General features: G+C 44.0%; 1 protein-coding gene across 3 annotated transcripts in view; it reads left to right on the forward strand.

Moving 5' to 3' along the window:
• The window catches only part of SEPTIN5 (septin 5), an 83,235-nt gene extending 61,300 nt beyond the window's left edge, over positions 1-21,935 (forward strand). For all 3 annotated transcript variants that reach the window (XM_033956938.1, XM_033956940.1, XM_033956939.1), the window contains 9 exons: positions 698-784; positions 3,986-4,109; positions 4,385-4,519; positions 5,727-5,844; positions 6,277-6,378; positions 6,467-6,563; positions 10,795-10,930; positions 16,575-16,677; positions 20,375-21,935. In XM_033956938.1, the coding sequence (XP_033812829.1) occupies positions 698-784; positions 3,986-4,109; positions 4,385-4,519; positions 5,727-5,844; positions 6,277-6,378; positions 6,467-6,563; positions 10,795-10,930; positions 16,575-16,677; positions 20,375-20,431 (959 nt within the window). In that variant the 3' untranslated portion in view covers positions 20,432-21,935. The remainder of the gene's footprint in view (positions 1-697; positions 785-3,985; positions 4,110-4,384; positions 4,520-5,726; positions 5,845-6,276; positions 6,379-6,466; positions 6,564-10,794; positions 10,931-16,574; positions 16,678-20,374) is intronic.
• Positions 21,936-24,820: the final 2,885 nt, after the last annotated feature.

A 24,820-nucleotide genomic window follows, 5' to 3' on the forward strand; every position in this document is an offset into this window, starting at 1 on the left:
TTTTCCTTTTGTATTATATGTCTTGTCAGGTTAGTCGTATTTATTTGGTTTGTTTCCCCCAGAAACTTGTAATTTTACTGTTTGTGTACATCGCTTAGAATTTTGAATAAGCGATTAATCAAATCCATAATAAACTTCAACTTGAAAACCAAACGGAAGCATAAGACATTTTGAAATATGCTTCCGTTTGATCTTTTGTTTTTGGCTTTTTATTGGTGCTATGAGTACAATTACATTTTCCACTAATACCATTCATTTTTTGTTTTTATGTAAGATTTTATGGTTTTAATATGTTCTTTTCTATGTTACTGTTCTCCAATAGTGTCCCCTGACGAAGGCGTCTTCTAAACACTGAAACTAGGATCCTTGTTGGGACTTATTGTTTTGAATAAGGGATTTACAGTTTTGAATAAAGACTTATTTTGATTGTTTAAGACATCCCCCTTGTCTTTCCTTGTTGTTTTTGCCTATATCCCTAGATGAGGGGCTCTTCTGTTTTGCTTGCTGGCATTTCTCTATACTAAGATAAACGTACGATTAGGGGATGTTTCTTTCTAAATAGGTATCATGGATACATACTACCACATGAAGTAGTATGAGGGCCTGAGATACTGTTTTGTCCTCAAAGCATCATCAATGTCCTACTGTATTTCATCACTTTGGAAAAAATGCTTTCATTCAATGTTTTATCTTTTAGGAGAATCGGGTCTGGGAAAATCTACTCTAGTGAACAGTCTCTTCCTCACAGACCTTTACAAAGATAGGAAACTTCTTAACGCTGAGGGTAGGTGGAGCACTGGGGATGGTAACAAGGGTATGATGACCACTGGGGGTAGGGCAGGATTAATTCGTCGAGGGCCCCAAGGCACACAAGTACACTGGGCCCCCTACCCCACCCCACCCCACCATGTGCCCAGGCGGAAACAGGAAGCTGTGTCAGAGGGAAGCTTTGGGCAAGCAGCACCGCTTGCACAATTACAGTTCCTGTTGCTTTTCTTACCCACATTGCTTGCTTGTCTTACTTTCCATCGATTGGGGGGGGGGGGGGGCATTGCCAATCGATGCTGGAGGGGCCCATCACCTTTTGGAAAAAACTATGTTGATGCCCTCCTTCATCGGCCCCCCATGACCATTTCGGGCCCTAGGCACGTGCCTACTTGGCCTATTGGTTAATCCTGCCCTGACTGGGGGCAGGGCTGGGGTAGAGAAAACTTTCAACCTTGCATTCTCCCTCCCCCACCTCTAGAAAGCCCCTGAGATTTTGATAACTAAACTCAATGATCATAATCACTTAATACCATCTGTCCCAGAAAGATCATCTTTAGACATCAGACTTTAATATTTAAAGTCTGTTTCATCTACATATATAAACATTATGGGGTAATTTTCTAAAGGCGTTTTCATACATGTGTTTAAAATGTTGCTTATAAAATTACCCCTCCCCCCCGGTATAGAAGTCCATATACATAGCTCGTTGTGCTTCCTGTGCCTGAGTAGGTGTAAATGTCCATGATAGTGGCATAGCCATGGGTGGGTCTGGGCAGACACAGTCTCACCCAGCAGTGGCACAGCCAACCTTTATCATCTGAAGACTCCTGAAATCTCTCTCCCCGCCCAGGTGATTGGAGGTATCTTAATTCCACTTCCCCAGTCCTCTAAGCAGCGACTCATACCCACTGCATGCAGCTTCACTGAGCTTTCTCTCTGATGCGACTTCCTGTTTGTGGAACCAGGAAGTTGCATCATAAGGAAGGCCGGTGCAATCAGCAGGTATGAGTTGCTGCTGGCAACGAACTAAAAGGTACCAGGGGTTGGGAGAATAGAGTTAAGAGACTCCTAATCACTTGAGGGAAAGGAGAGAAAGATGCTGGGTGGGGGCAGGGTTCTCATGCTCAGCCAGTGGTATAGCAAGGGGGGGCGAAGGGAGTGGACTGCTCCGGGCGCTGTCTTTGCATGGGCACTGACCCCTCTCCTCCTCTCCAGCCTCTCCCCTTTTCAAAATCTGCAGCAGCAGCAAATAACATCTTCTTGTTGCTACTTGTGCCAGCCTTAGCTCTACTTCTGACATCACTTCCTGGTTGTGAGACCAGGAGGTGATGTCAGAGGGAGAGCTGAGGCTGGCGCAAGGAGCAGCTAGAAGGCGCTGCTTGCTGCTGCTGAAGATTTTGAAGAGGTACGTGGGTTGGAATGCTCGTGATGGGGAAGAGTGCGAGGGGGGGCATGGCGCAGCGAGGGGGTGCATGTGCTCAGCCCACCCAAAATTGGATGTCTGGGTATGCCCAAAATCCGTGACTTAATTTTAGTTGCAGTTTGGTTCCTTTTATGGGACAGTTTTATAAACTAAATATATCAAGGAGTAAATCAATTTCTCTTCATTTCTATGCCCTATGACCAAATTATCATCAATGACATAGTTCATGCTCAATAAAATGTAAAAAAAAAAATGATAATACAAAAACCGTTGTGAAAAATGTGTGATCTTTGAAAAGTGCTCAGTGTCCATGTCTCCTGCAACAGAGCCGCTTAGAGAACAAATTTGGGACCATCATAACACTTTTCTGTCCCTTGTTTCACCCCATTAAATAGATTAACTTGTGCCATACATAACACCTGCATACGCAAGTATTAAAGCAGCACTTATCTGTTCTTCTAACAGGGTGTTTTCTTCCACTTCAATTCAATGTGGCTCAGCAGGATTCTTCAAAGTGCTCTAATTAATAACTCCAATACTCTTCCATATTACATTTCCAAATTCCCCTACTTCAGATCTGAGTTTCGTCGACAAAGGCTTCCTCAGGAGGAGTAATAACTAGAAACCAGAAAACAAAAAAATGAATGAAAAGCAAATGTCAAAAATACTCACATTCCTTATAAAAACAAAAATATAATCATATAAATGCTCATATGTTCTACTAAATACTTGTACTCCACGCTTGGGCCCAAACAGAGCGGGAAAACCAGGAACCTGCAATCCTGTCAAATCAAGCTTGATTACTTGAGGCAGTTTTATAAAGACACCAAAATAACAAAAAGATCCCACTGTTCAAAGCATAAGGTGTAAAAAAGGGGAGGAAAAGGATCTCGGAAATCTGTTTGGTGACAGGGAAAATAAACCTCAGCCGAGTCTGACAAGGTTCCACATTTCATTCATTGATCCTGAAAAACCTCCCCTTTCCTTTTTTATTTAAAAAAAATTCCTATTTCTTATGATTCTTTCTTCCTTTTAATATAAAATCTTCTCCATTTGAGATAAGATAAGTAAATTTTGAAGATACATTGAACAGTAATTCAAACGAATATAGTTTTAAGAGAAGACTCGGTGGAGAAGATTTTAAATTAAAAGGAAGAAAGAATCATAAGAAATAGAATTAAAAAAAAAAAGGAAAGGGGAGGTTTTTCAGGATCAAGGAATGAAACGTGGAGCCTTGTCAGACTTGGCTGAGGTTTATTTTCTCTGTCACCAAACAGGTTTCTGAGATCCTTTTCCTCCCCTTTTTCACACCTTATGCTTTTGAACAGTGGGATCTATTTGTTATTTTGGAGTTGTTCCAGTGGGTCCCACTTATCACCTTTATTGTGTGTAGCAGTTTTATAGACTCATAGGCACCTTAAAAATAGGTGTAAAATAAGTGCCTACTTTCCCTCCCGAGCTAGATGACTTGTTACCCTTCATGAGGGTACTTTCCAAAAATTATTCACTGGTTAAATAAGCTGTTTGAACATTGCCCACCCTCCCTGCAGGTAAAAGGAGGAGCTGATGATTCTTTGAGGTTATGTGCCTGTCATAGCCTAGTGTTGTTTGCCAGAACTTGCCATTCTAGGAAGCACCTAACCTCCTAATGGTAAAGCCAGCCCGGATTAGGGGAGGACAGCCTGGAGCTAGCCCTGCAATATCTTGACCATCCCTTTCCGTTCAAACTGTCCTATGTCATAGACAGACCCTTCCTCGCCCACCTGATTCATCCTGTGATTGCTCTTATCATAGAGAGAATTAACCAGACTGTGGAGATCGTGAAACATACTGTGGACATTGAGGAGAAGGGGGTGAAGCTGAAACTGACCATTGTGGACACCCCTGGCTTTGGAGATGCTGTAAATAACACTGAGTGGTACGTAGGATTTCCAGGGCCTGCTTTTGCCGTGAATCCTTGTATCTTGAGATAGGGGCTCCTTCATTAGGTGTTCTTTGTATTTGGCATGACTTGTTATCCTTTCCTCATTGGGGAGAGGGATTGCCTTCTTTTGACTTTAGTGGACTGAAATGTAGCTTGGGAAGGGGGCTACCACTGTTTCTAGCTGAAAGAGATTATTGTGGCTCAAAGGGGGTGGGAGTTTAGGGGGACACCTCACCTTACTTCCTCTTTGCCTTGTTTCTCCCTTGCAGCTGGAAACCAATCACAGATTATATAGACCAGCAGTTTGAGCAGTACTTCCGGGATGAGAGTGGCCTGAATCGCAAGAACATCCAGGACAATCGTGTACACTGCTGTTTGTACTTTATCTCACCCTTTGGACATGGGTAGGGCATGTTAAGGATCATTTTCTTTCATGGCAGTATACGGGGGCTTGGCTAATCCAGTTGATGTAGTGAGTGGCTTGCTGATAGTGATTGTCCTCTGTCATTTAGAGGAATGGGGGGTATTTTTGCTATTGCCCTACACCACAGGTGTCAAAGTCGGTCCTCGAGGGCCGGAATCCAGTCGGGTTTTCAGGATTTCCCCAATGAATATGCATGAGATCTATGTGCATGCACTGCTTTCAATGCATATTCATTGGGGAAATCCTGAAAACCCGACTGGATTACGGCCCTCGAGGAGGGACTTTGACACCCCTGCCCTACACAGTTCTTCATCCTGTGCAGTGGCGTAGTGAAGGTGAGAGGCGCCAGGGGTGGTGACGGCCCTCCCCTGCCCTCTTCTATGCCCTCCACCCCCATCTGCTCCTTCTACTCCTGCCAAGCGTGCACGCACCCTTTCCCTTCCCTGTACCTCTTTAACATTTGGGGGCGCAAGCAGCAACCCCAGCCTGCTGCTCGCACCTGCATTTGCTCTTCCTCTGATGTCACTTCCTAGGCATGGGTCCAGGAAATGACATCGCTTGAAGTGAGTAACACTGCATGTAAGGAAGCAGTGGGACCTCGTTGACAAAGAAACATTACACACAGTACTCGAAGGTAGATGACCATACAACCATTCACTCTGCCCACCCAAAGCCACTGCTCAACTCTACAATCCCCCTTTCTCCCTCAGAGATACTTTGTGCTTGTCCTATGCTATCTTGAATTAGATACCATCTTTGTCTCTAACGTGCAATGGAAGGCCATTCCACACATTCACCGTGCTTTTTAAAAATAAATATTTCCTTTGATTACTTCCTGAATTTATCCCTTTTCATCCTCATCCTATGACTCCCTCATTCCAGAACCTCTTTTCTGTTGAAGGAGCCCTGCCTCATGTACATTTATATCCTGGAGATATTTAAATTTATCTGTCATAGCTCCCCCTCTCTCACCTTTCCTCCAGGATATATGTTTAGATCGTTAAGTAAAGGGTCATGGATCAGGTATACTGCCTTTCTGTGAAACCATCTACGTGGTTGTCTTATATATTATATGCAGGTGCTTTCTGTTCCCATATTCTTTATGACAATGACTGTTAACCATTTTAGTACCTTTGCGGTGTTATATTGAGACCTTCTCATTCTGCTTTTCTCCCCCTTCCCTATAGGCTCCGGCCGGTGGATGTGGCATTTATGAAGGCCACACACGAGAAAGTGAACATTGTACCACTCATTGCAAAAGCTGACTGCTTGATCCCAAATGAGATCCGCAAACTCAAAGAGAGGGTGAGATGTGACCTTGACTTGCTAATCCTGTTGCATTATCTCCATACTACCCCTCAAGACCCAAGAACCTCTGGTTTCAGATGACCTTCCAGGACCTCACAGATAGTAAAGAAGGTCTCCGAGGGCTCCATGAAATTCCTTGTAGATTAGAGCTGATGAGATCCCTGAAATTAAATCAGTATGTAGCATATAGTCTTCCACTACAGGTGATTGAGGCCAGCAGCGTGCCTGATTTTAAGGCCAAATGGGATCGGCACATGGGATCTATTCACAGGGCAAAGGTAGGGGAGGGACATTAGGGTGGGCAGACTAGATGGGCTGTGGCCCTTATCTGCCGTCTATTTCTATGTTTCATATCACTGGGCTTGAGGAGAATCACATAAATAAACTTTGTGAATTTTGCTCTGTTCTTCTTTTCCCTTTGGGGGACAGATTAGAGAAGAAATTGACAAGTTTGGAATCAAAGTCTATCAGTTCCCCGAGTGTGACTCTGATGAGGATGATGAGTTCAAACAGCAGGATCGGGAGCTGAAGGTAAGGAGATGCTGTGCTAATGTTGTTCCAACATGGATACCTCTGGTGATCTTCCCCAGGATTTAGGGCACTTCACTTCTGCTTTCAGGAAAGTGCACCATTTGCAGTCATTGGCAGTAATACAGTGGTGGAAGCCAAAGGTCAGAGGGTTCGGGGTCGCTTGTACCCGTGGGGTATCGTGGAAGGTAAGCACATCGCTTCATGAGGTTCTCTAGACAGTCACTGAATGTCAATGCAAGTGTACGACTTGGCTTTCTAATTTCTTTATTGGTCATACAGTCAGCAGAGAACTCTGAGCAACATAAGATAAAATATAACATAACATAAACTCACTTTTATACTGCAAATACTGCTAACTATGCAGTTCACAAAAGATTATGCATACAAAAGATGAGAAGAATGGCAGAGCATGCTTAATTATCAAATTATTCAGTAAAAAGATGTTTTTAAGGTACGTTGAAATTGAAGATAAGAGTCAGTCAATATGATTAAGAAAGTCAGATCCTTATCCCATAAAAATATTCCAAAACGGCACATTTAAAACCACATAACACAAAAATGCATACAAAAACCCTCATAATTTAATTACAACAAAAAGAAACCAAAATACAGTATCGTTGTCAATCAGTGAACTGAAAACCTTTCCAAAGGACCAAGTTTTTGATGATTTTCAAAATGTCAAATGGTCTTTTGTAAACGTAATTTCCTTTGCAATATAATTACAAAGGCTGAGTCCAGTCAAGGATTTGCAAATCTTATCTCCTGGTTAGACGAAAGGGACCAGATGAGATCTTGTGCAGATCTCAAAGACCAAACTGCTGCTCAGGCAATAAGCACAGTGAGAGATGTCGGAGTCAAGAGGGCTCACAAGTAATGTCTCCATGCCAGCTGGTGATACCTCCCCTTTTCTGCCAGTATGGTAGCTATTAGCGTGACTGCAGTGGAAGTGTCATCGTAAGGGATTTCCCAGAATGGATGGGCACTGCATCTCCAGTATCTCCATCCCTGATCTTCCTTGGGTATCCTGCAGGATGACATCACAGAGCAGCAGCCAATAAGGGTTTTACAATCCTATGGCATTCCCATAGTAAGAAGTGCAGAGCATATTATACTACTACTATTACTACTCATCATTTTTATAGCATTATTAGACATACGCAGCGCTGTACATTAAATAGAAGAGACAGTCCCTGCTCAAAAGAGCTTACACTCTAGTCAAGACAGACAAACTAGACAAGAAGGTGCATCTATACAGAGTGCTCGGGTGGGGGAATTGCAGAAGGAATGATAAGACAGATATTGGTGCTTGGCAATTGGAGTTTGGAATTGAAAGGAGTTGGCTTTAAGTCTGGATTTGAATACTGCAAGAGATGGAGCTTGATGTACCGAGTCAGGCAGTTTGTTCCAGGCAAAGTAGAAGGGATGGAGTCTGGAGTTGGCTGTAGAAGAGAAGGGTACAGATAAGAGAGACTTACTCAATGAGCAGAGTGCCTGGGGGGGGGGGAAGTGTAGGGATAGATGAGAGAAGAGAGATACTGAGGAGCTGTGGAGCAAATACACTTGTAGGTCATTAAAAGGAGTTTGAACTGTATGCGGAAGTGGATAGGGAGCCAATGAAGTGACTGGAGGAGAGGGGTAATGTGGGCATAGCGACACTGGCAGAATATGAAGCATGCAGCAGAGTTCTGAACAGATTGAAGGGGAGAGAGATGGTTTAGAAAAAGGCCAGTGAGAAGCAGGTTGCAGTAGTCTGGGTGAAAAGAGATGAGGGTATGGATGAGGGTCTTAAAAGTGCGCTCAGAAAGGGTCTGATTCTAGTGATATTGTAGAGAAGGAAATGACAGGTTTTGGCAGTCTTGGATATGTGAAGAGAAGGAGAGAGATAAGTCAAAGATTACCCTGAGGTTGCAAGCCGATGAGACAGGGAGGATGAGGGCATAGTTCACAGAAATAGAGAATAGAGGAAGAGGAGAGATGGGTTTAGGTGGAAAGATTAGGAGCTCAGTCTTGATCTTGTTTAATTTTAGATGGCAGTGAGACATCTAGATAGCAATGTCAGACAAGCAGGTTGAAACCCGGGATTGAATCAAGTTTCAAGTTTAATAAAGATTTGATTAATCTCTTAATCAGAATTCTAAGCGATGTACATATCACTAAAAATTACAAAATTTAGGGAACAGTATAGCAAATGACAAAAACTAAATCTTGCAAGACTAAAGACTAACATGACAAACCCATTCAACACAATGGAAAGTAGGGAAGGAAAAAGCGGAATAGAAAACCTGATTAACATAAAATACCAATTCGGGTGCAGAGAGATAGATCTGCAAGTCTCTAGCATAGAGGTGATACTGAAAACCATGGGAGGAAACTTGAGCACCAAGGGAAGAAGTGTAGATAGAATAAAGAAATGATCCCAGAGCCCTGAGGTACACTGGCGAACAGCAGGATGTTGGTGAAGGAGGATCCAGTACAGCATACGCTAAAGATGCAATGGGAAAGATAGGAAGAAAGCCATGAGATAACAGGGTCCTGAAATCCAAGCAAGGACAGCGTATCGATGAGTAGGTGGTGATTTACTGTGTCAAAAAGCTGCAGATAGATCAAGAAGGATGAGGACGGAGTAGAAGCCTTTCGAATTTGCCAGGAGCAGATCATTGGAGACCTTTGTAAGGGCAGTTTCTGTAGAATGAATAAGGTAAAAGCCCAATTGAAGCAGGTCAAGGATAGTTTGAGATGAAAGAAAGTCAACAATGGTGGATAAGATGGGGAGGAGGGAGATAGGATGATGGTTGGAAGGGCAGATAAGGTCCAGCGAAGGTTTTTTGAGGAGTGGTGTAACAACGGCTTGTTGGAAGGTGTTGGGCACAGTTACGATGGAGAGTGATAAGCTGAGAATATGGTAGATAGAGGGGATGACAATAGGAGAGATAGTGATAAGTAGATAGCTGGGGATGGGATCAGAGGAACAGGTGGTGAGTTTGGAGGAGGAAAGAAAATATGCAGTTTCCTCTTCAGTAATTTCAGGAAAGGAAGATATGGGCAAGAGCAGAGGGGGAGTTGGTAGAGCGGGCTGGGGGAGGTGGCTCAGTTGAGAACTCAAGGTTAATTTTGTGAAACTTGTCATAGAAGTACTCAGCCATAGTCTGGGGGAAAGTGAGGGAGGGGGACCTTGAATAAGAAGTTCAGTGAGGGAAAGAGGCGACAAGGGTTGGAGCCGAGGGTCAGTCTGAAAGGTGTAGTAATCTAGTTTGGCAAGTGAGAGAGCAGATTGGAAGGAGGTCAGGAGAAATTTGAAATGAATGAAGTATGGGATTTGAGTTGGAGCTATTCAGCAGACCTGACACAGGAGTTTAGGTAGCGGATTTTAGAATTTAGGCAGAGCTGGGGTTTTGGGCGCCTTACAGAGTGTGAGGTAGGGGGAGCGAGGGTGTTTAGAACAGAGGAGAGAGTGGTGTTATGGGAAGAGACAGCCTCGTTTACAGACTTGCATAGCATAGTGGTAGAGAATACTTGGGATTTACTGCCTGGGGTGGAGAGGGAGCTGTATGGAATTCCTTATTTTCTATTTTAAGGAAAGAGAGAAGGCTTAATTATCTGCTCATTATGAATGAAGTGATAATAGCTGTGGATGAGTGAATAGATCTTTCTTTGGAAGAGGAATGATTATATAATATTTAGAGTGAAATAGGAAAGGGATATCTTATTCATCTCTCTAGATTTCATTTTGTAGGGCAGGGGAGGAGGGCTGGATTGGAAAGAATTCTTGTCAAGTAGAAATAAGTGACTATTTTGATAAACCCAGTGTATTTAGTTTGGGGAAATGGGTAAAACTGTATGGATCTGAAGGGGCTTCTAGAGAAAATGGGGGGAATCTTGTGAATTTGGGGTTGGGTTAGGACTAACTGGGTGAAATGTTATGTGGCTTGGAATTTGGTTAGGGATAATTGGATGGGGTAGTATGAGGGATAGGACAATTGGGTAGGACTTTATGGATTTGGGAATGGGTCAGGCGGTCAGCCCACTGGGACAGATAGAGAAAATGTTTGAGTTAACTGATTGTAAACTGTTTAGATAATCCTGATAGGCAATATATAAGTACCTAATAAAATAAAAATAAAATAAAGTTGAGATAAAGTTAGTTTCATTTGGTGGGTTAGTTTCTTTTCTGATGTGAAAGTTGTGATGGGTGCCATGATCGTCTCTTATCTTGTGGACCTTGTATTGGGTTAGTACTATTTGATGGGTCTTTTTCTGATGTGGAAGGGGTGATAAGTGCCATGACAGCCTCTGATCGTGTGGATTTGGGATTGAGTTGGTATTGTTTGATGGGTCATCTTCTGCTATGGGAGGGGTGATGGTTTCTGTGATAGCCTCTGATTTCTATCTTAATGTTATTGCTCTTTCTCTCCACAGTGGAAAATCAGGCCCATTGCGACTTTGTGAAGCTGAGAAACATGCTGATCCGAACCCACATGCATGACTTGAAGGATGTGACCTGTGATGTTCACTATGAGAACTACAGAGCTCACTGCATACAGCAGATGACTAAGTAAGAGCCCAAAGTCCAAGCCACATTACAGACCTAGGGTCTAAGATCTTTTTTGCCACTGAAACCATCATGGAAGACCAACAGTGAACCTGTTCGATAGATGTATGGCTACTATTGCAGATTGGGGGGGAAGAATCCACCTTAATCTGAATACCAAGAAGATTGAGGTATAAAGGGTAGAGAAAGCTCTGCTCTTCTAGGTATCAATCTCAGGATGGTTTGTGAAATGCCACCCTAAGTTCTATTAGAAGCCTGAGAGAGAGGCTTGACTGTGTTTTAAAGACAGAAATAAAAACAAACCAACCCAATTATTCCACAGTAAAACTGGAGTCCCAAACAAACAAAAAAGACTGTGGAATTGATGTCCTTGATGCTAGTGTAGAGTAAGTCCTTATAAAGTACAAATACATCCATGTGGAGAAACGGTTTGGCATTGTTTTCCCAAGTGGACGTATTTGTACTTTTATGAGGACTTAACTCTAAACTAGCATCAAGAACATCAATTCCATAGTCTTTTTTATTTTTTAAAGATAGAGAAGCAGTTAAAGGCAGGGATAATTTGACTGGTGCATCGGTTCCACCCACTTATTAGAACTAAGGACCTCAGAATAGTAATGTGGGTAGTGGTTTTATACAATTTATAGCAGCTTATCAAAGTACGTGGAGATAATTCAAAGCACAAGGGCCAAGATAGTAGGGGTAAATTTTATGGTGGGATTATATTAGGAGTGTGGCACTGGATCCCAGCTTCCTGCTGATGAAACTTAGTTGTGTAATGCTTTGAGCTAAAAAATTTTAATATAATGGTGTTAGACCAATCCTATCATCTTCTAAACACAATTTTGTTATAGAAGTATAAATATGAACAACACAGTTCTCATTCTTTGTTTAATACCTAGTTCTTTCTCTTAAACCACCAAAGCTATCATAAGTGGCACTCTATTGTGTATCAAACACAAAACAGTATAGGGTTTTGTTGGCCGCTGCACTTCCTCATAGGCTAGTTGGCGTGTTTATGAATAATTTATTTTAACAAGTAAGTAGTTTCATTCATTTTTCAATTGTTTCTTTAAATATTTTAACTAATATATAATAAATTAGATTTAGACTTATCATGTAACTCTGGCAGGGCATATCACCGCCTCATACAAGTGGAGTTCATCCCTTTTATCATTTTGGTCGCTCTCCATTGAACCTTTTCTAATTCTGGAAGAACTTTTTTGGGATATGGTGACCAAAATTGCACACAATACTCAAGATGAGGTCACATCATGGAGCAATACAGAGATATTATAATATTTTGTAATCGGATGATGAGAGATCCAAGATGGCTGCTGCATAGACGTGCTGAGAAGTATGCACCTGAACCGCTCTACTCTTGGTTTTTTTTCCTTATCTCTGTTGGTGGCTTTTGCAGCCCGAAATCTTCCCTGATGCTGAAAAGGAGAGGCAGGAGTGCTGCTGGCGCCTTGCGGCGCTCCGGTGTGCCGACTTTCAGCAACATCAAGGAGTTAGTGCAGTGGATGCAGGGAGTTGCAGTGTTGATGTCGGAGGTCAGCCCGTTGAGGGCGCCGGGGTTTGGCGAGACCGGAGTTGCTCCTCTTGGGCCGGATACCACCCTCAGCCCCGACGTGCGAGCGCTATCCCCGCTGCCTCAGATCACCAGTTCTCCAAGGGGCGAGAAAACCCCGCAGTTGGAGGAAGTCCTTTCTCCTGAGGTAGTCAGCATTACAACGGAGAGTATGGAGGCAGAACTCCCTGTTCAGGGAGTTTATGCAGGAGAATCAGGGGCTTGTTCAGCAACGGGAGGAGGAATAAGCCAGATGGAGCAAAGCTAAGAATTTTCTTCAGAGGGTGACCCAACAAAAGTTTCAATTTGGGAAAAGCCTGCTCAAGTGACCCTGGAGTCTTTATGGAATTTGGTGGCAAACTTTGATAAGACTCAGCCCCAATTTCCAGTATATAGAGGGTAAATTAATTCAACATACTAAGGAGCTTAAGAATTTAAAAGAAGATCTGACTGCTTCAAAATCCTCAATTCAAAAGCTTGATCAAGACTTATTATCGTCTAAACAGCTGCAAGAGGCCCTAATTATGGACAATGTCAATCTATAATATTTTGTAATCTTGTTCTCTCAGGGTTTCTGCAGCTGGCATTGTGCTTGTTACAGGTTTCCGGGTCTCGCTGTGTCTTTGTCAGGAAGAAACCGATGTTTCAGCCATCATGCTGTGGCTTTTTTCAGGGTATGCTCTGAAGTCTGCAGTGTGACTGTAAATGGTGGGTTCACTGACCTGATTGGGAACAGGGCAGTCCACCAATAATTTCTAGCATCCTGTTTGCTTTTTAACTGCTGCTGCTGCACACTGAGCAAAAGATTTCAGTGTAGTGTCTGCAATGACACCTAGATCTTTTTCTTGGATGCCAACTCCTAAGGTGGACCCTAGTATCAAGTAACTTTGATTTGGATGATTATTCCCATAGAACATAGAAACATAGAAGATGACGGCAGATAAAGGCCATAGCCCATCAGGTCTGCCCACTCTACTGACCCACCCCCAAGTCTACTATCCTAGGGATCCCACTCCTGGTGACAGGTTCCCTTGGCTTAACCCTCTAAGGGATCCCTCATGGGCATCCCATTTGCTCTTAAATTCTTGCATGCTGTTTGCCTCGATCACCTGCACTGGGAGCTCGTTCCTCTTGTACAAAACCGCGATAGCAGTTTTTAGCACAGGCCGGCATGCTGAATGGGGGTGTTTGTATTTGTTCACATTAAATTTCATCTGCCTTTTAGTATGTGGAAAGAGCATCATCTAGTGGCCAAAGGAAGATCACCAAAAGGCAAATATCTGAAATTTATTAGTTTTAACAAAATAGTACAAAAAAAAAAAATTAGAACCTAAGAGAGAGCAATACTAAAATACAATACTAAAATTGTAATAAAAAAAAAAAGAGGGTGTAGTGGAGGAAAAGACCTCACAACAACTATTGTTTCAACCTCTCAGTGGAATGAAGGAGCTTGTTTCATCATTGGTTATAAAAAGAAAATCTCCACATACTATTTAAATAATATGTAATATAACAATCTTTAGCAGCTGTCCCTCTTTAGTTCTATCATTCTATTGATAATATTCCAGGAACAGCATTACTATACTGGGACAGACTATACTATACTTGTTCAGTAACGGGAGGAGGAATCATGCCCAGTATTCTGTTGTCACAAGTGACCAATTCAGTTATCAGTACCTGGCAGGATCCCAAAAGGGTAAAATAGATTTCATGCTGCTTATTTTGAGAGTAAGCAGTAGATTTTCCTCACGTCCACCTTAATATGGTTTATAGATATTTCCTCCAAGAACTTGTTCAAACTTTTTAAATTAATTTACATTTCCAAAATTTCCCATCAAATACATTAAAAAAATGTAATCAGGTAGGAAGAAATATATATTGGGAACAAATTCACAAAGAATAAAAAATTAAATGTTGTACATTGCTTAGATTTAAGTGATTTATAAATTTTTAAAATCAATCAATCAATCATTTAGTCCACATCTTGGAAGCTGACAAAGACTGACATCCAAGAGAAATATAGAACTGAAAGAAAATATTATATAAGCAATGGACTGGAAAATGATGTTTTTAAATACATTTCTACCTCCAACTGAGCCCAATAAATAAATTAAAATATATTAAATAATTTCTCCTTGAAGCACAGGTTTATCTACGAAAAAAGATTCTAAATGGAAAGGATCCACAAAAATATCCCCCTTTTTACAAAACCGCAAAAGCGGTTTCTAGTGCAGGCTGGTGCACTGAATGCTCTGCGCTGGTTCCGATGCTCATAGGAACTCTGAGGGCGTCTTCTACTAAACCGTGCTAGTGGTTTTAGCGTGGGGAGCCACGCTGAATGACCCGCGCTGCTCCTGATGCTCATTGAGTTCCTTTGAGCGTCGGGAGCAGCGCGGGCCATTCAGCATGGCTCCCCATGTTAAAACCGCTAGCGTGGTTTAGTAGAAGAGGGGGTGAGTGTTGGGAGCAGTGCAAAGTATTTAGCGTGGTTTATAGTGCTGGCCACGGCTCTGATGCTCTGGCTCTGACTCTCATAGCTCTGGCCGACACTAAAAACTGCACTACGGTTTTGTAGAAGATGGGGTTAACAAGGGAATTTAAGGAAAAAAATGTCTCCTACAGCCAAAACTCTAGTTTTCATCTGTAGGCTTAACTTTGTAGGAAGCAATTCCTATCCGGCTACATCAGGAAATTATAGATTTGTTGTTCACTAAAAGGAAGATCTTTCTTAGTTTTAGATTTGTGTTTTTCTTTATCTCAGGAATTTGTCCAAACTTTTTTTAAACCCAGTTACATTCATTGTTGAATTGTGTTTTTCTTTATCTCAGAAATTTATCCAAACTTTTTTTAAACCCAGTTACATTCACTGCTTTACCACTTGCTTGGGTTTCTTGTTTAGGTTTGGTGGCAGTTTTTGGAGTTTTTTTCTTGTGTTACCACTTGCTCTGGCAATGTGCTTCAGAGCTTAATTATGCATTGAGTGAAAAAATATTTTCTCCTGTTTATTTCAAATGTGCTACTGTGTAAGTTCATCAAGTGACCCCCTAGTCTTTGTAGTTTTTGGAAAAGTAAACAGTCAATTTGTGATTACCTGTTCCACTCCACTCAGGATTTTATAGACCCCTTTCATATCTCTCCTCAGCTATTGCTTCTCTAAGCTGATGAGCCCTAATCTTGCTTTCCTTCTGAGTGTTAATTATTGATTTGTTTTTATAAAACGTCTTGTTATTACATCTCAGTTAACCGGGATTCAGTTAACCGGCACTCTCACCCAACCGACAAAAAAAATCACCGGGGGGGGGGGGGGAAATGTCCTTTGAAGCACCAGCGGCAGCAGTCCTGAACAGTGACTTCCCCCCTCCCTCAAGCCACAAAGCAGTAGAAGCAGCGGCAGTCCTGAGCGCAAATCCCCCCTCCCTTTCTCAAGCCTCGAAGCAGTAGAAGCGGCAGCAGTCCTGAGCCGTGAACCCCCCTCCCTCCCACCCCAAAGCACCAGCATAGCAGCGGTCCTGAGCCACAAACCCCTCCTCTCTCCCTTCCTTCCTCAAGCTATGAAGCAGCAGAAGCTGACCTGAAAGCCTTACTTCTGACATCAGAGGGAAGGTTTTTGGGTTGGCTGTATGCAGGAACCGCTGCTCATGACTTTGTGAAGAGAAGTGGGGCTGGGAGGAGGGAGCCAACCAGAGGAGGTAAACACCTGCAGGGAGGGTGGCATGAATTTGGGACACAGAACAGAGGGAAAGACGACAAAGGGCGTATTGGGACACAGGAGGGTTGCATTTGGATAGGAAGGGAAGAAGAGGAAGGCACATTGACACAGGAAGGGAGAGGCAGGACCCTGGTTCGTAAGTATGAGTCCAACGTAAGTCGGATGCTCTTAACCTGGGGACTGCCTGTATATCTAGATCATAAAGGACAATATTTATGCCACCATATCAGACACTAAAGCTTTATTAGTGAATATCAGAGCTTTGGTAAATACAGTACAATGTGTAACTGGTAAACTAAGCAGTAGCTACTGGCAAATGTTAATGTATGAGGAATGAAATTAATGTCTGTATTTTTGTACCGCAGTAAGCTGACACAGGATAAAAGGATAGAGAGTCCTATTCCCATCCTGCCCTTACCAACTCCTGATGCAGAGACAGAGAAGCTCATAAAGATGAAAGATGAAGAGGTGAGATGCAGGGTTCCAGGACACCATACTTTGGAGTGACCCCACGGAGGGGCTGCTGTGTGGGAGAGAAAGTCTGTGCTATTGCACAACAGTTTCACCCCTGAGTTAGCTTAGGGATTCATCTGTCCTGGTCTAGGAAAAACCAGTTATTGCTCCTCAACAAGAGTCTGGCACTAGGGTGCCCAGATTAAATGGAAAGGGATTAACAGTTTGAATAACCCAGTGCAGCTGGAAAGGGGGCAGGGCTGGGGCAAGAATTAGGAGCCCACTAGAGGTTGCTTCTGATATGGACTGGAAGCTCAAAGGAGTAGGAGAAAACAGGTTAAAAAAAAAAAAAAAATCCAAACAAATGAGATGATAGATGTAATTAACTTCCAAAGCAATAATGCTTTATTTGTTTGTAGAACTAAGGGGTCCTTTTTATTAACAAAAACCTCAAATACCCTTAGTGCAAAATCCTGTTCTTAAAAAAAGAGATTTCACTTTTTACTCCTTTACAATAGCATAATTTTAAACCTCTTCCTAAGGCTCAACAACGCACTGTGGACTTAAAACTCAAAAAGCCACTACTATGCTTCAGGAATCTTGTAAAGGGGGAGAAAAAGTCTGACTCGTGCCTGCTGCTAATTTTATAAGCATTCAGGCTACTATTAGAGTTACCTCATCGGCATAAAAACCCCTTCCTCCAAGTATTCCTATCTTCAGTAATAAATATTTTTTCAATAATAAATACTTTTCAAATATTTCAATAAATTTCCATCCACATGCGCTGGGAGCCCTACTCTAAACTCCTAAAGAACAGCTGTGTCGGGAGCGACCATAAAATCGCTTCCCGCTAATGTAATTGGACCGCGTCCGGATTGTGTGCCAGTATATAATGTTACTAATACTGTTATGATAAACACTTATCTTTCCCAGTGCTGGGCTGGATCAGGCCCAAGTGCCTTTCATATACACTGCTGTTCTTGTGGCCAAACCTTAAAATGCTGAGGTGTCCCACGGTAACTGGGATCTGCACACACTAAAAAATAAATTTTATTTTATAGCGCTGGGGGCGGGACACGGGCAGAGAGTAGGTAGCGCAGTAGTAGCGCAGCTATATCGCCTCATGGTAATCAATTTAACCCCCCCCTACCGTGGCCCAGAACGCTAAATGATCCAATGCTCACGGGAATTCTGTGAGCGTTGGAGCATTTAGTGCTCTTGACCCGCATTAAAACCCTCTACCACAGCTTAGTTAAAAAAAAGGGGGGGGGGGTAACATGGTTAGCACGTGAGCCCTTACTGCCTACAAAATAGGTGGTGGGAGGGGCTCATGAGTTAGTGAAGACACCAGAAAATATTTCATCACCGAAAGAGTGGTTGATCGCTGGAATAGTCTTCCACTAGAGGTAATTGAGGCTTGCAGCGTGCCAGATTTTAAGAAAAATGGGATTGGCACGTGGGATCTCTTCACGGAGGGAGTTAGGGGGTGGGACATTGGTATGGGCAGACTAGATGGGCCGTGGTCTTTTTCTGCCGTCAGTTTCTATGTAGTGGAGAAATCAACACATGGCCTTTACTGGACAAAGAAAAAAATGTGCCTTTTGCCAACAGCACTAAAAGTGGCCTCAGCACACAGGAAAGGCCCATGTTGGAACTACCACAGGCCACATTTCCATCATTGAGAGGAATCAAGTCCATTAGTAAAATTTCACACTCCTTTCCATACTTACCAGCTGCGATATGGAATGGACGACCTCCTCAGATTAGATCGTGTTTCTCTCGTCAGATCTTTCGCAAAACCTTAAAACCCACAATCCCCCCTCCTTTACTCCCGCGTAGCGCGGGTTTTAGCATCGGCAGCAACGGTAACTGCTCCGACGCTCAGAATTCCTATGAGCATCAAGGCAGTTATTGCCGCTGCCGGCGCTAAAACCCGCGCTATGCGGGAGTAAAGGAGGGGGTATGTTTCATCGCTTTTTAGGCAATAGCTCCAATGAATGTTAATGGATCTTTCTTATGTGATCTAATTATGTAAACCGAATTGAGCGCCTATTTTTAGGAGATGATTCGGTATATAAGACTAAGAATTAGATTAGATTAGATTTTAGCGTTGCTTGGTAAAAGAGCCCCATAGAGTGAATTTGAACAAGCATCCCTTGTGCACCATCTTGTACCACCCTTTCCAGATGTGCTCTTTAAGGTTCCCCAGTATCTTCCTTCCCTTTGGCTGGGCCGTGTTTGTTATAAGTACTGGCCGGCAGAGTGCACATGCGCGCCAGAGAAGCCCTTCTGCTCTCCACCTCTCCACCTTGCGTGGCTGCAGAAACGGCCCCACACTCGCAGCTTCAGGCTCACTTAATCCCTTGCAACCCCCTCTTCCCTTCCCGCGATCCGACCGGCTCACTTACTCTCTTGTCGCCCCCCTTCCCTTCCCGCGATCCGACCGGCTCACTTACTTCCTTGCCGCCCCTTCCCTTCCCACGATCTGACCAGCTCACTTACTTCCTTGCCGCCCCTTCCCTTCCCGCGATCCAACCGGCTCACTTCTTTGCCGCCCCTTCCCTTCCCACGATCCGACCGGCTCACTTACTTCTTTGCTTCCCCTTCCCACGATCCAACCGGCTCACTTACTTCCTTGACGCCCCTTCCCTTCCCGCGATCCGACCGGCTCACTTAGTCCTTTCTCGCTCCCACTTCCCTTCCTGCGGTCCCAACAAACCTGCGACTCCAGCAGCATCTGCAGCACCGTACACACGCTGCTTCGGGGCCTTCTACTGCCCTGATTTACTCTGGCACGTCCCTGATGACATCATCAGAGACGCGGCAGAGCAAATCAGGGCATTAGAAGGCCCCGAAGCAGCGTGTGTACAGTGCTGCAGATGCTGCTGGAGTCGTAGGTTTGTTGGGACTGTGGGAAGGAAAGGGGGCGGAAAGGGAGCCGGCCAGACTGCGGGAAGGGAAAGGGGGGGTAGGGTAGGGGAAATGCTGCTGCTGCTGCACAGGGAAGTAGTGTTGGGGGAGGGAAATGGAGGGGGAGGGAATGCTGGTTAATAATAGGAGACACAGAAACCCCCCCCCCCCACATAGAGCAGCCAAAGAGACAAACACCAAAACAAACACAGACAGAGAGACCAAAAGTAAGAAATACAGACAGCAGCCAAAGAGATAGACAGAAGGTGACAGTCAAAAACCACACAGAAGAACAGGGGTCTAAAAAGACAGATTTAAAGAAAAAAAAAAACCCCCAAAAAAACTTTGGACAAGGAGAGAGAGACAAACAGAAAAAAAAAGACACAAACAGAAGGACAGGGGGCTACAGAGACAGATTAAAAGACACACCAAAACAAAGACAGACAGACATACAGCGGCCAAGGAGAGAGAGAAAGAAAGAAAGAAAGACAGACACACAAATCTATTCTAGCACCCGTTAATATAACGGGCTTAAAGACTAGTAAGAACATAAGAACTTAAGAATTGCCGCTGCTGGGTCAGACCAGTGGTCTATCATGCCCAGCAGTCTGCTCATGCGGCGGCCCTCTGGTCAAAGAACAGCACCCTAACCGAGACTAGCCCATAAGAACATAAGAATTGACGCTGCTGGGTCAGACCACACTTGCTTTTATTCCGCTGTCTTGGCTAAAGTCTCTCTCCCTTTTGTATCTGTGCTCCATGTTTCTGACACCTGAGTTGATGTGGAACCTCTTTTTTTCAGTTGCGGCGGATGCAGGAAATGCTTCAGAAGATGAAGGAGCAGATGCAGGAGCAGTAAGAGGCTGAAGGCCGATCCTCCTCGGGGATCTTCACCCTCCAGGCCACCTCCTGGTTCTGTGCTGACCCTAGCTGGGGCACAGCTTGCCGATCAGGGCAGCCTCTCTCACACTCTGCCTAGGGAACAGGAGAGTTCAATGGTTTACCGAAATCATTTGTCGTTGCCAAGATCCATGCTTCACCTTTTTTCATGTTTCCAGTTTTGCTAGAAATTGTATTTTTTTAACTGTGCACTTATTTAAGTTCTGTTACAGATTGACTTTGGACATGAGAATCCTTGTTTTCGTGCACTAATGATCTCCCGCAATTCTCCCATATGGTCTTGCTGGTACCCTCTGCTGGGCCTGTGATCCTCAAGCCAGGATCCAGCCCTCCTTAACAGGACCAAACTGCTGCAGCAGGCTCCTTCACCCTGCTCTTGTCATATTGGGTTAGGGGAGGGGAAAGCAGGTTAATCAAGGGCTTTTTTGCAAGCCAGAATAATTCTAATGTGATTTTTTTTAAAAAACCAAATGTTGGTGGAGTGACTTACAAGAGAAGATGAATCTTCACAAGATAGAGGGGAACTGGGCAGTAGAGGTGCCTTCCTCTTGTGAAGTAAAGCTCTGTTGTCACCATTTAGCTACAGATATGAGATCATCTCTAGCCATCGATACATCCAGGACTGGTTAGGCCTCAGCCACTCCTTTAGCGCACCCCCTTCCCTTGCTGTGTTATCACCCTTTAGAAAATGTTTTGTTTCTCTTCTCCTGAAAATAGCTGTCTTTGAGCCGAGCGCACTTTATGATGTCATTAGGTTCTGCAAAAACTGCCTTCCTATTGGTCGGGATCTCATGACATGCTTATGGTGCATTACAGGAGGTTGCCACTCAGTCATATGATGCCAATTAACAAATTAAAAGGACACCTTTTTGCAACTTCTGAATGCCCTGTACACTGTGCTAAACCCGGTCCACTTTGCAGTATTTACTTAAAAGCAGAGGCAATCCCAGACTTTTTTTTAGCAGAGAGAGATGGAAAGTCAGGGTTGGCACTCTATCCCTCATGAGCTGGAATTTCTGCATGTGGCAAAATAAGTCCATATTGTACCTGAATGTAAACTCACTTTGAACTCCCAAGGCATGAGCTGAATCACAAATCATAACATAAAATGTTAGCTGTTGAGAACATCAGAAGAGGGCGTAACTGCCCTAATGGATTTCAACTCAATCCTCAGGAACCACCAGGCCAGAAAATCCACAATGAGATAAATTTGCATGCACTGCTTTCATAGTATGCAGATCTTTCTCATGCATATTCATTGTAGATATCCTGAAAACCTGACTAGTCAGATGGTCCCTGAGAATTGGGTTGAAAACAGAGAATGATATGGTGACAAAATCCATCACCGTTCCCGTCCCCGTGGATAACTGTGGGAAACAATCCCATGTTATTCTTTAGTGTCTATCTCAACCTCAGTCCTTCTACACCAGTATTCTTCAATGCAAGGTTTGAGGGTCAGTGGTTGAGCCCATTCATACTCTGATTCCTATATGAGCCAAGTATAGGATAATGAACCTATTGTGACATCACTGATGAGGTTGGCTCTTAGGCAATGGTGGAATGAGGCATTATGACATCACAATATCTGCTCTGGCTACCAGAGACTGTCATTCTTTTTAGTGTCTATCTCAACCTCAGTCCTACTACACTTCTTCAAAGTAAGGCTTGAGGGTCAGTGGTTGAGCCCATTCATACTCTGATTCTTCCCTCTCTCCTTAAAGAATGACATGGAGATTGTTTCCCGTGGTTATCTGCAGGGACAGGAATGGTGACAAATTTTGTCACTGTGTCATTCTCTAGTTGAAAACCACTGCTCTGGTCCCTCCTTGTTCCCTAGGGCAGGCAGGAGCCCTGACCCTGTCATAATGGAGGAGCAGAAAGAGCTTCCCTCTAGCATTGTGCATGTACCATTCTGCCTCCCTTGCTTCCTGAGAGCTCCCAGCCTGGCCCATCGGCCCTGCCTTTGCACTTTCAGGGATCTATGCGCCTGCCTCAGGACAGGCAGCTATTCACACCCAGACCCAAGAAGCCTCTCACCTGCTCCCTGTGATCTGGTTTTATATGCTGAAACTTGTTCAAGGGGTAGCTACCAAATGGGCATGATTGCACACGTCAGTGCTGGCATGTAAGGCAGTGCTTCCCAAGCCTGTCGTGGGGCTGCACCCAATCAGTCTGATTTTCAGGATATCTGTAATGGATATGCAGGAGAGAGATTTCTTACTCAGGGGATGTATAGAAACAGAACATGGTGGATACATACTTGTCCTGTTTATCTGTTTGATTGTAAGCTCTACGGAGCAGGGACTGTCCCTTGAATGTTTTGATGTACAGTGCTGCGTACATCTACCAGTACTATAGAAATGATATGTACAAGGGGGGGGGGGGGGCACTGAAAAGATTATGAAATGAAGCACAAAGTATCAAGAAAAGTGTGGAATAGCTTGTAAGTTTCATGGCTCCACATCATTTTCTTCTTGGGTGGGCAATAAAAAGACCAATCGGCCCATCTAAACTACGTGCCCAGTTTCAACTATCACTCTCCTCTGTGCTTGTCCCATGCACACTTGAATTCAGATACAGTCTTCCTCTCCACCAGCTATGCCTGGAGGCTGTTCTCACATAGGGTTACCAGACGTCTGGATTTTCCCTGGCCAGGATTTTACCCTTTCTGGACAGAAACAGTTCCTGAGTCTATCCCCTTTCAGCTTCATCCTACCCCGTCATTGAAAGAAGCTCACCTCCTGTGCATTTATTCTATAGAAGCCTTGAAATGTCATTGCCATATTTATTTATTTATTATCTCCCCTTTCCCGACTCCATAGTGAGAGCTTTTAAGTCTGTCCTCATATGTTTTATGATGAAGCCCACTGAGCGTTTTAGAAGCCACCCTCTGGACCAGCTCCATCTTCTTTATATCCTTTTGGAAAGTGCAGTCTCCAGAATTGTATACGGTACTCTAAATGAGGTTTCACAGAGACTTGTTTGTGCAGGCCCAAATTTTTTGTTTTGGTTCCCGTTTCTATACTTTTTTTTTTTGTTCTGTTTATATTTTGGTTGATATTCAGCCCTCTTTAGCTGAGCAGAAACACCTCCTGGCCAGCTAAATCGCACATAATGGGCATCCCATGATATTCGGTGGGAGATAGATGGCTATTAGCGGATTAGCTGGTGACTGGCTATGTTGCATGACATAGCCAGTCACTGCCAATATTCAGTGGCTCATCGGCCCGACAGAACCACCTAAAAGGATGGCCTCTCTTTGACCATTGAAATTTAGCTGAATATCGGCCTAGCCAGATATGTATTGGCCTAGCCATAAATAGATCGGCAATTCAATGCTGTTGGCTGGATACGGTGCTGGCATTAAACTTCCGGGTTTGCTGTGGACCGCAGGAGATCTCTGGCGATCTCCCGTAGTCTGAATATCAGGAGGACTGCTTTGGGGGCAGAGTTGTAAATGTGTTTCCATGGTGTGCACTCATCATGAGCAATGTGCAGATGACATTTCAAATGAATGCACCTCTCTCCTGCTCTCTAGGCATCCAACTAGCCTTCTCACTTTTCTTCTGACTTTATTTACCTGCTTGTAGAAATCTCTCTCAGGCATATTCAGTGTGGCAAACCAGACTTCTTAGGTGTGCTCAGGGGCGTAGTAAGAGTGAGAGGCACCTGGGGCGGTGCAACCCTCCCCCACCCTCTTCTCCATCCCCCCCGCCTCCACATGCTCCTTCCTCACCCCCTTCTGCTGCGCACCAGCGTCGCTCTTCTTCTGACGTAACTTCCCAGGGCGCAGGTGCAGGACGTGACATCAGAGGAAGAACTGACGTTGGTGCAACAGCAGATTGGGGGTTTCTACTCACGCCAGGAACGTTACAGAGGTATGGGGGAAGGGAAGTGGCATGCTCGCGCAGCAGTTGGGGGGGGGGGGGGGCGGAGAGGAGGACAGGTGCTGGCATCCTCACCAAGACAGCGCCCAGGGTGGACAGCACCCCTCCTATGCCACTGGGTGTGCTTCCAGGACTGGCTTGAGGAATGCTGTTTTAAGTAATGTTCCTTAAGGGGTGTCAAAGTCCCTCCTCGAAGGCCCCAATCCAGTTGGGTTTTCAGGATTTCCCCAATGAATATGCATGAGATCTATTAGCATACAATGAAAGCAGTGCAAGCAAATAGATCTCATGCATATTCATTGGGAAAATCCTGAAAACCTGACTGGATTGTGGCCCTCGAGGAGGGACTTTGACACCCCTGCAGTAATATAAGCAGGGTATGCCCTAGAGCAGGGGTGGGCAACTTTGGTTCTCGAAGGCCGGAATCTAGTCAGGTTTTCAGGATTTCCCCAATGAATATG

The sequence above is a fragment of the Geotrypetes seraphini genome, chromosome 8, assembly GCF_902459505.1.
Source record: "Geotrypetes seraphini chromosome 8, aGeoSer1.1, whole genome shotgun sequence".
Taxonomy (NCBI): domain Eukaryota; kingdom Metazoa; phylum Chordata; class Amphibia; order Gymnophiona; family Dermophiidae; genus Geotrypetes; species Geotrypetes seraphini.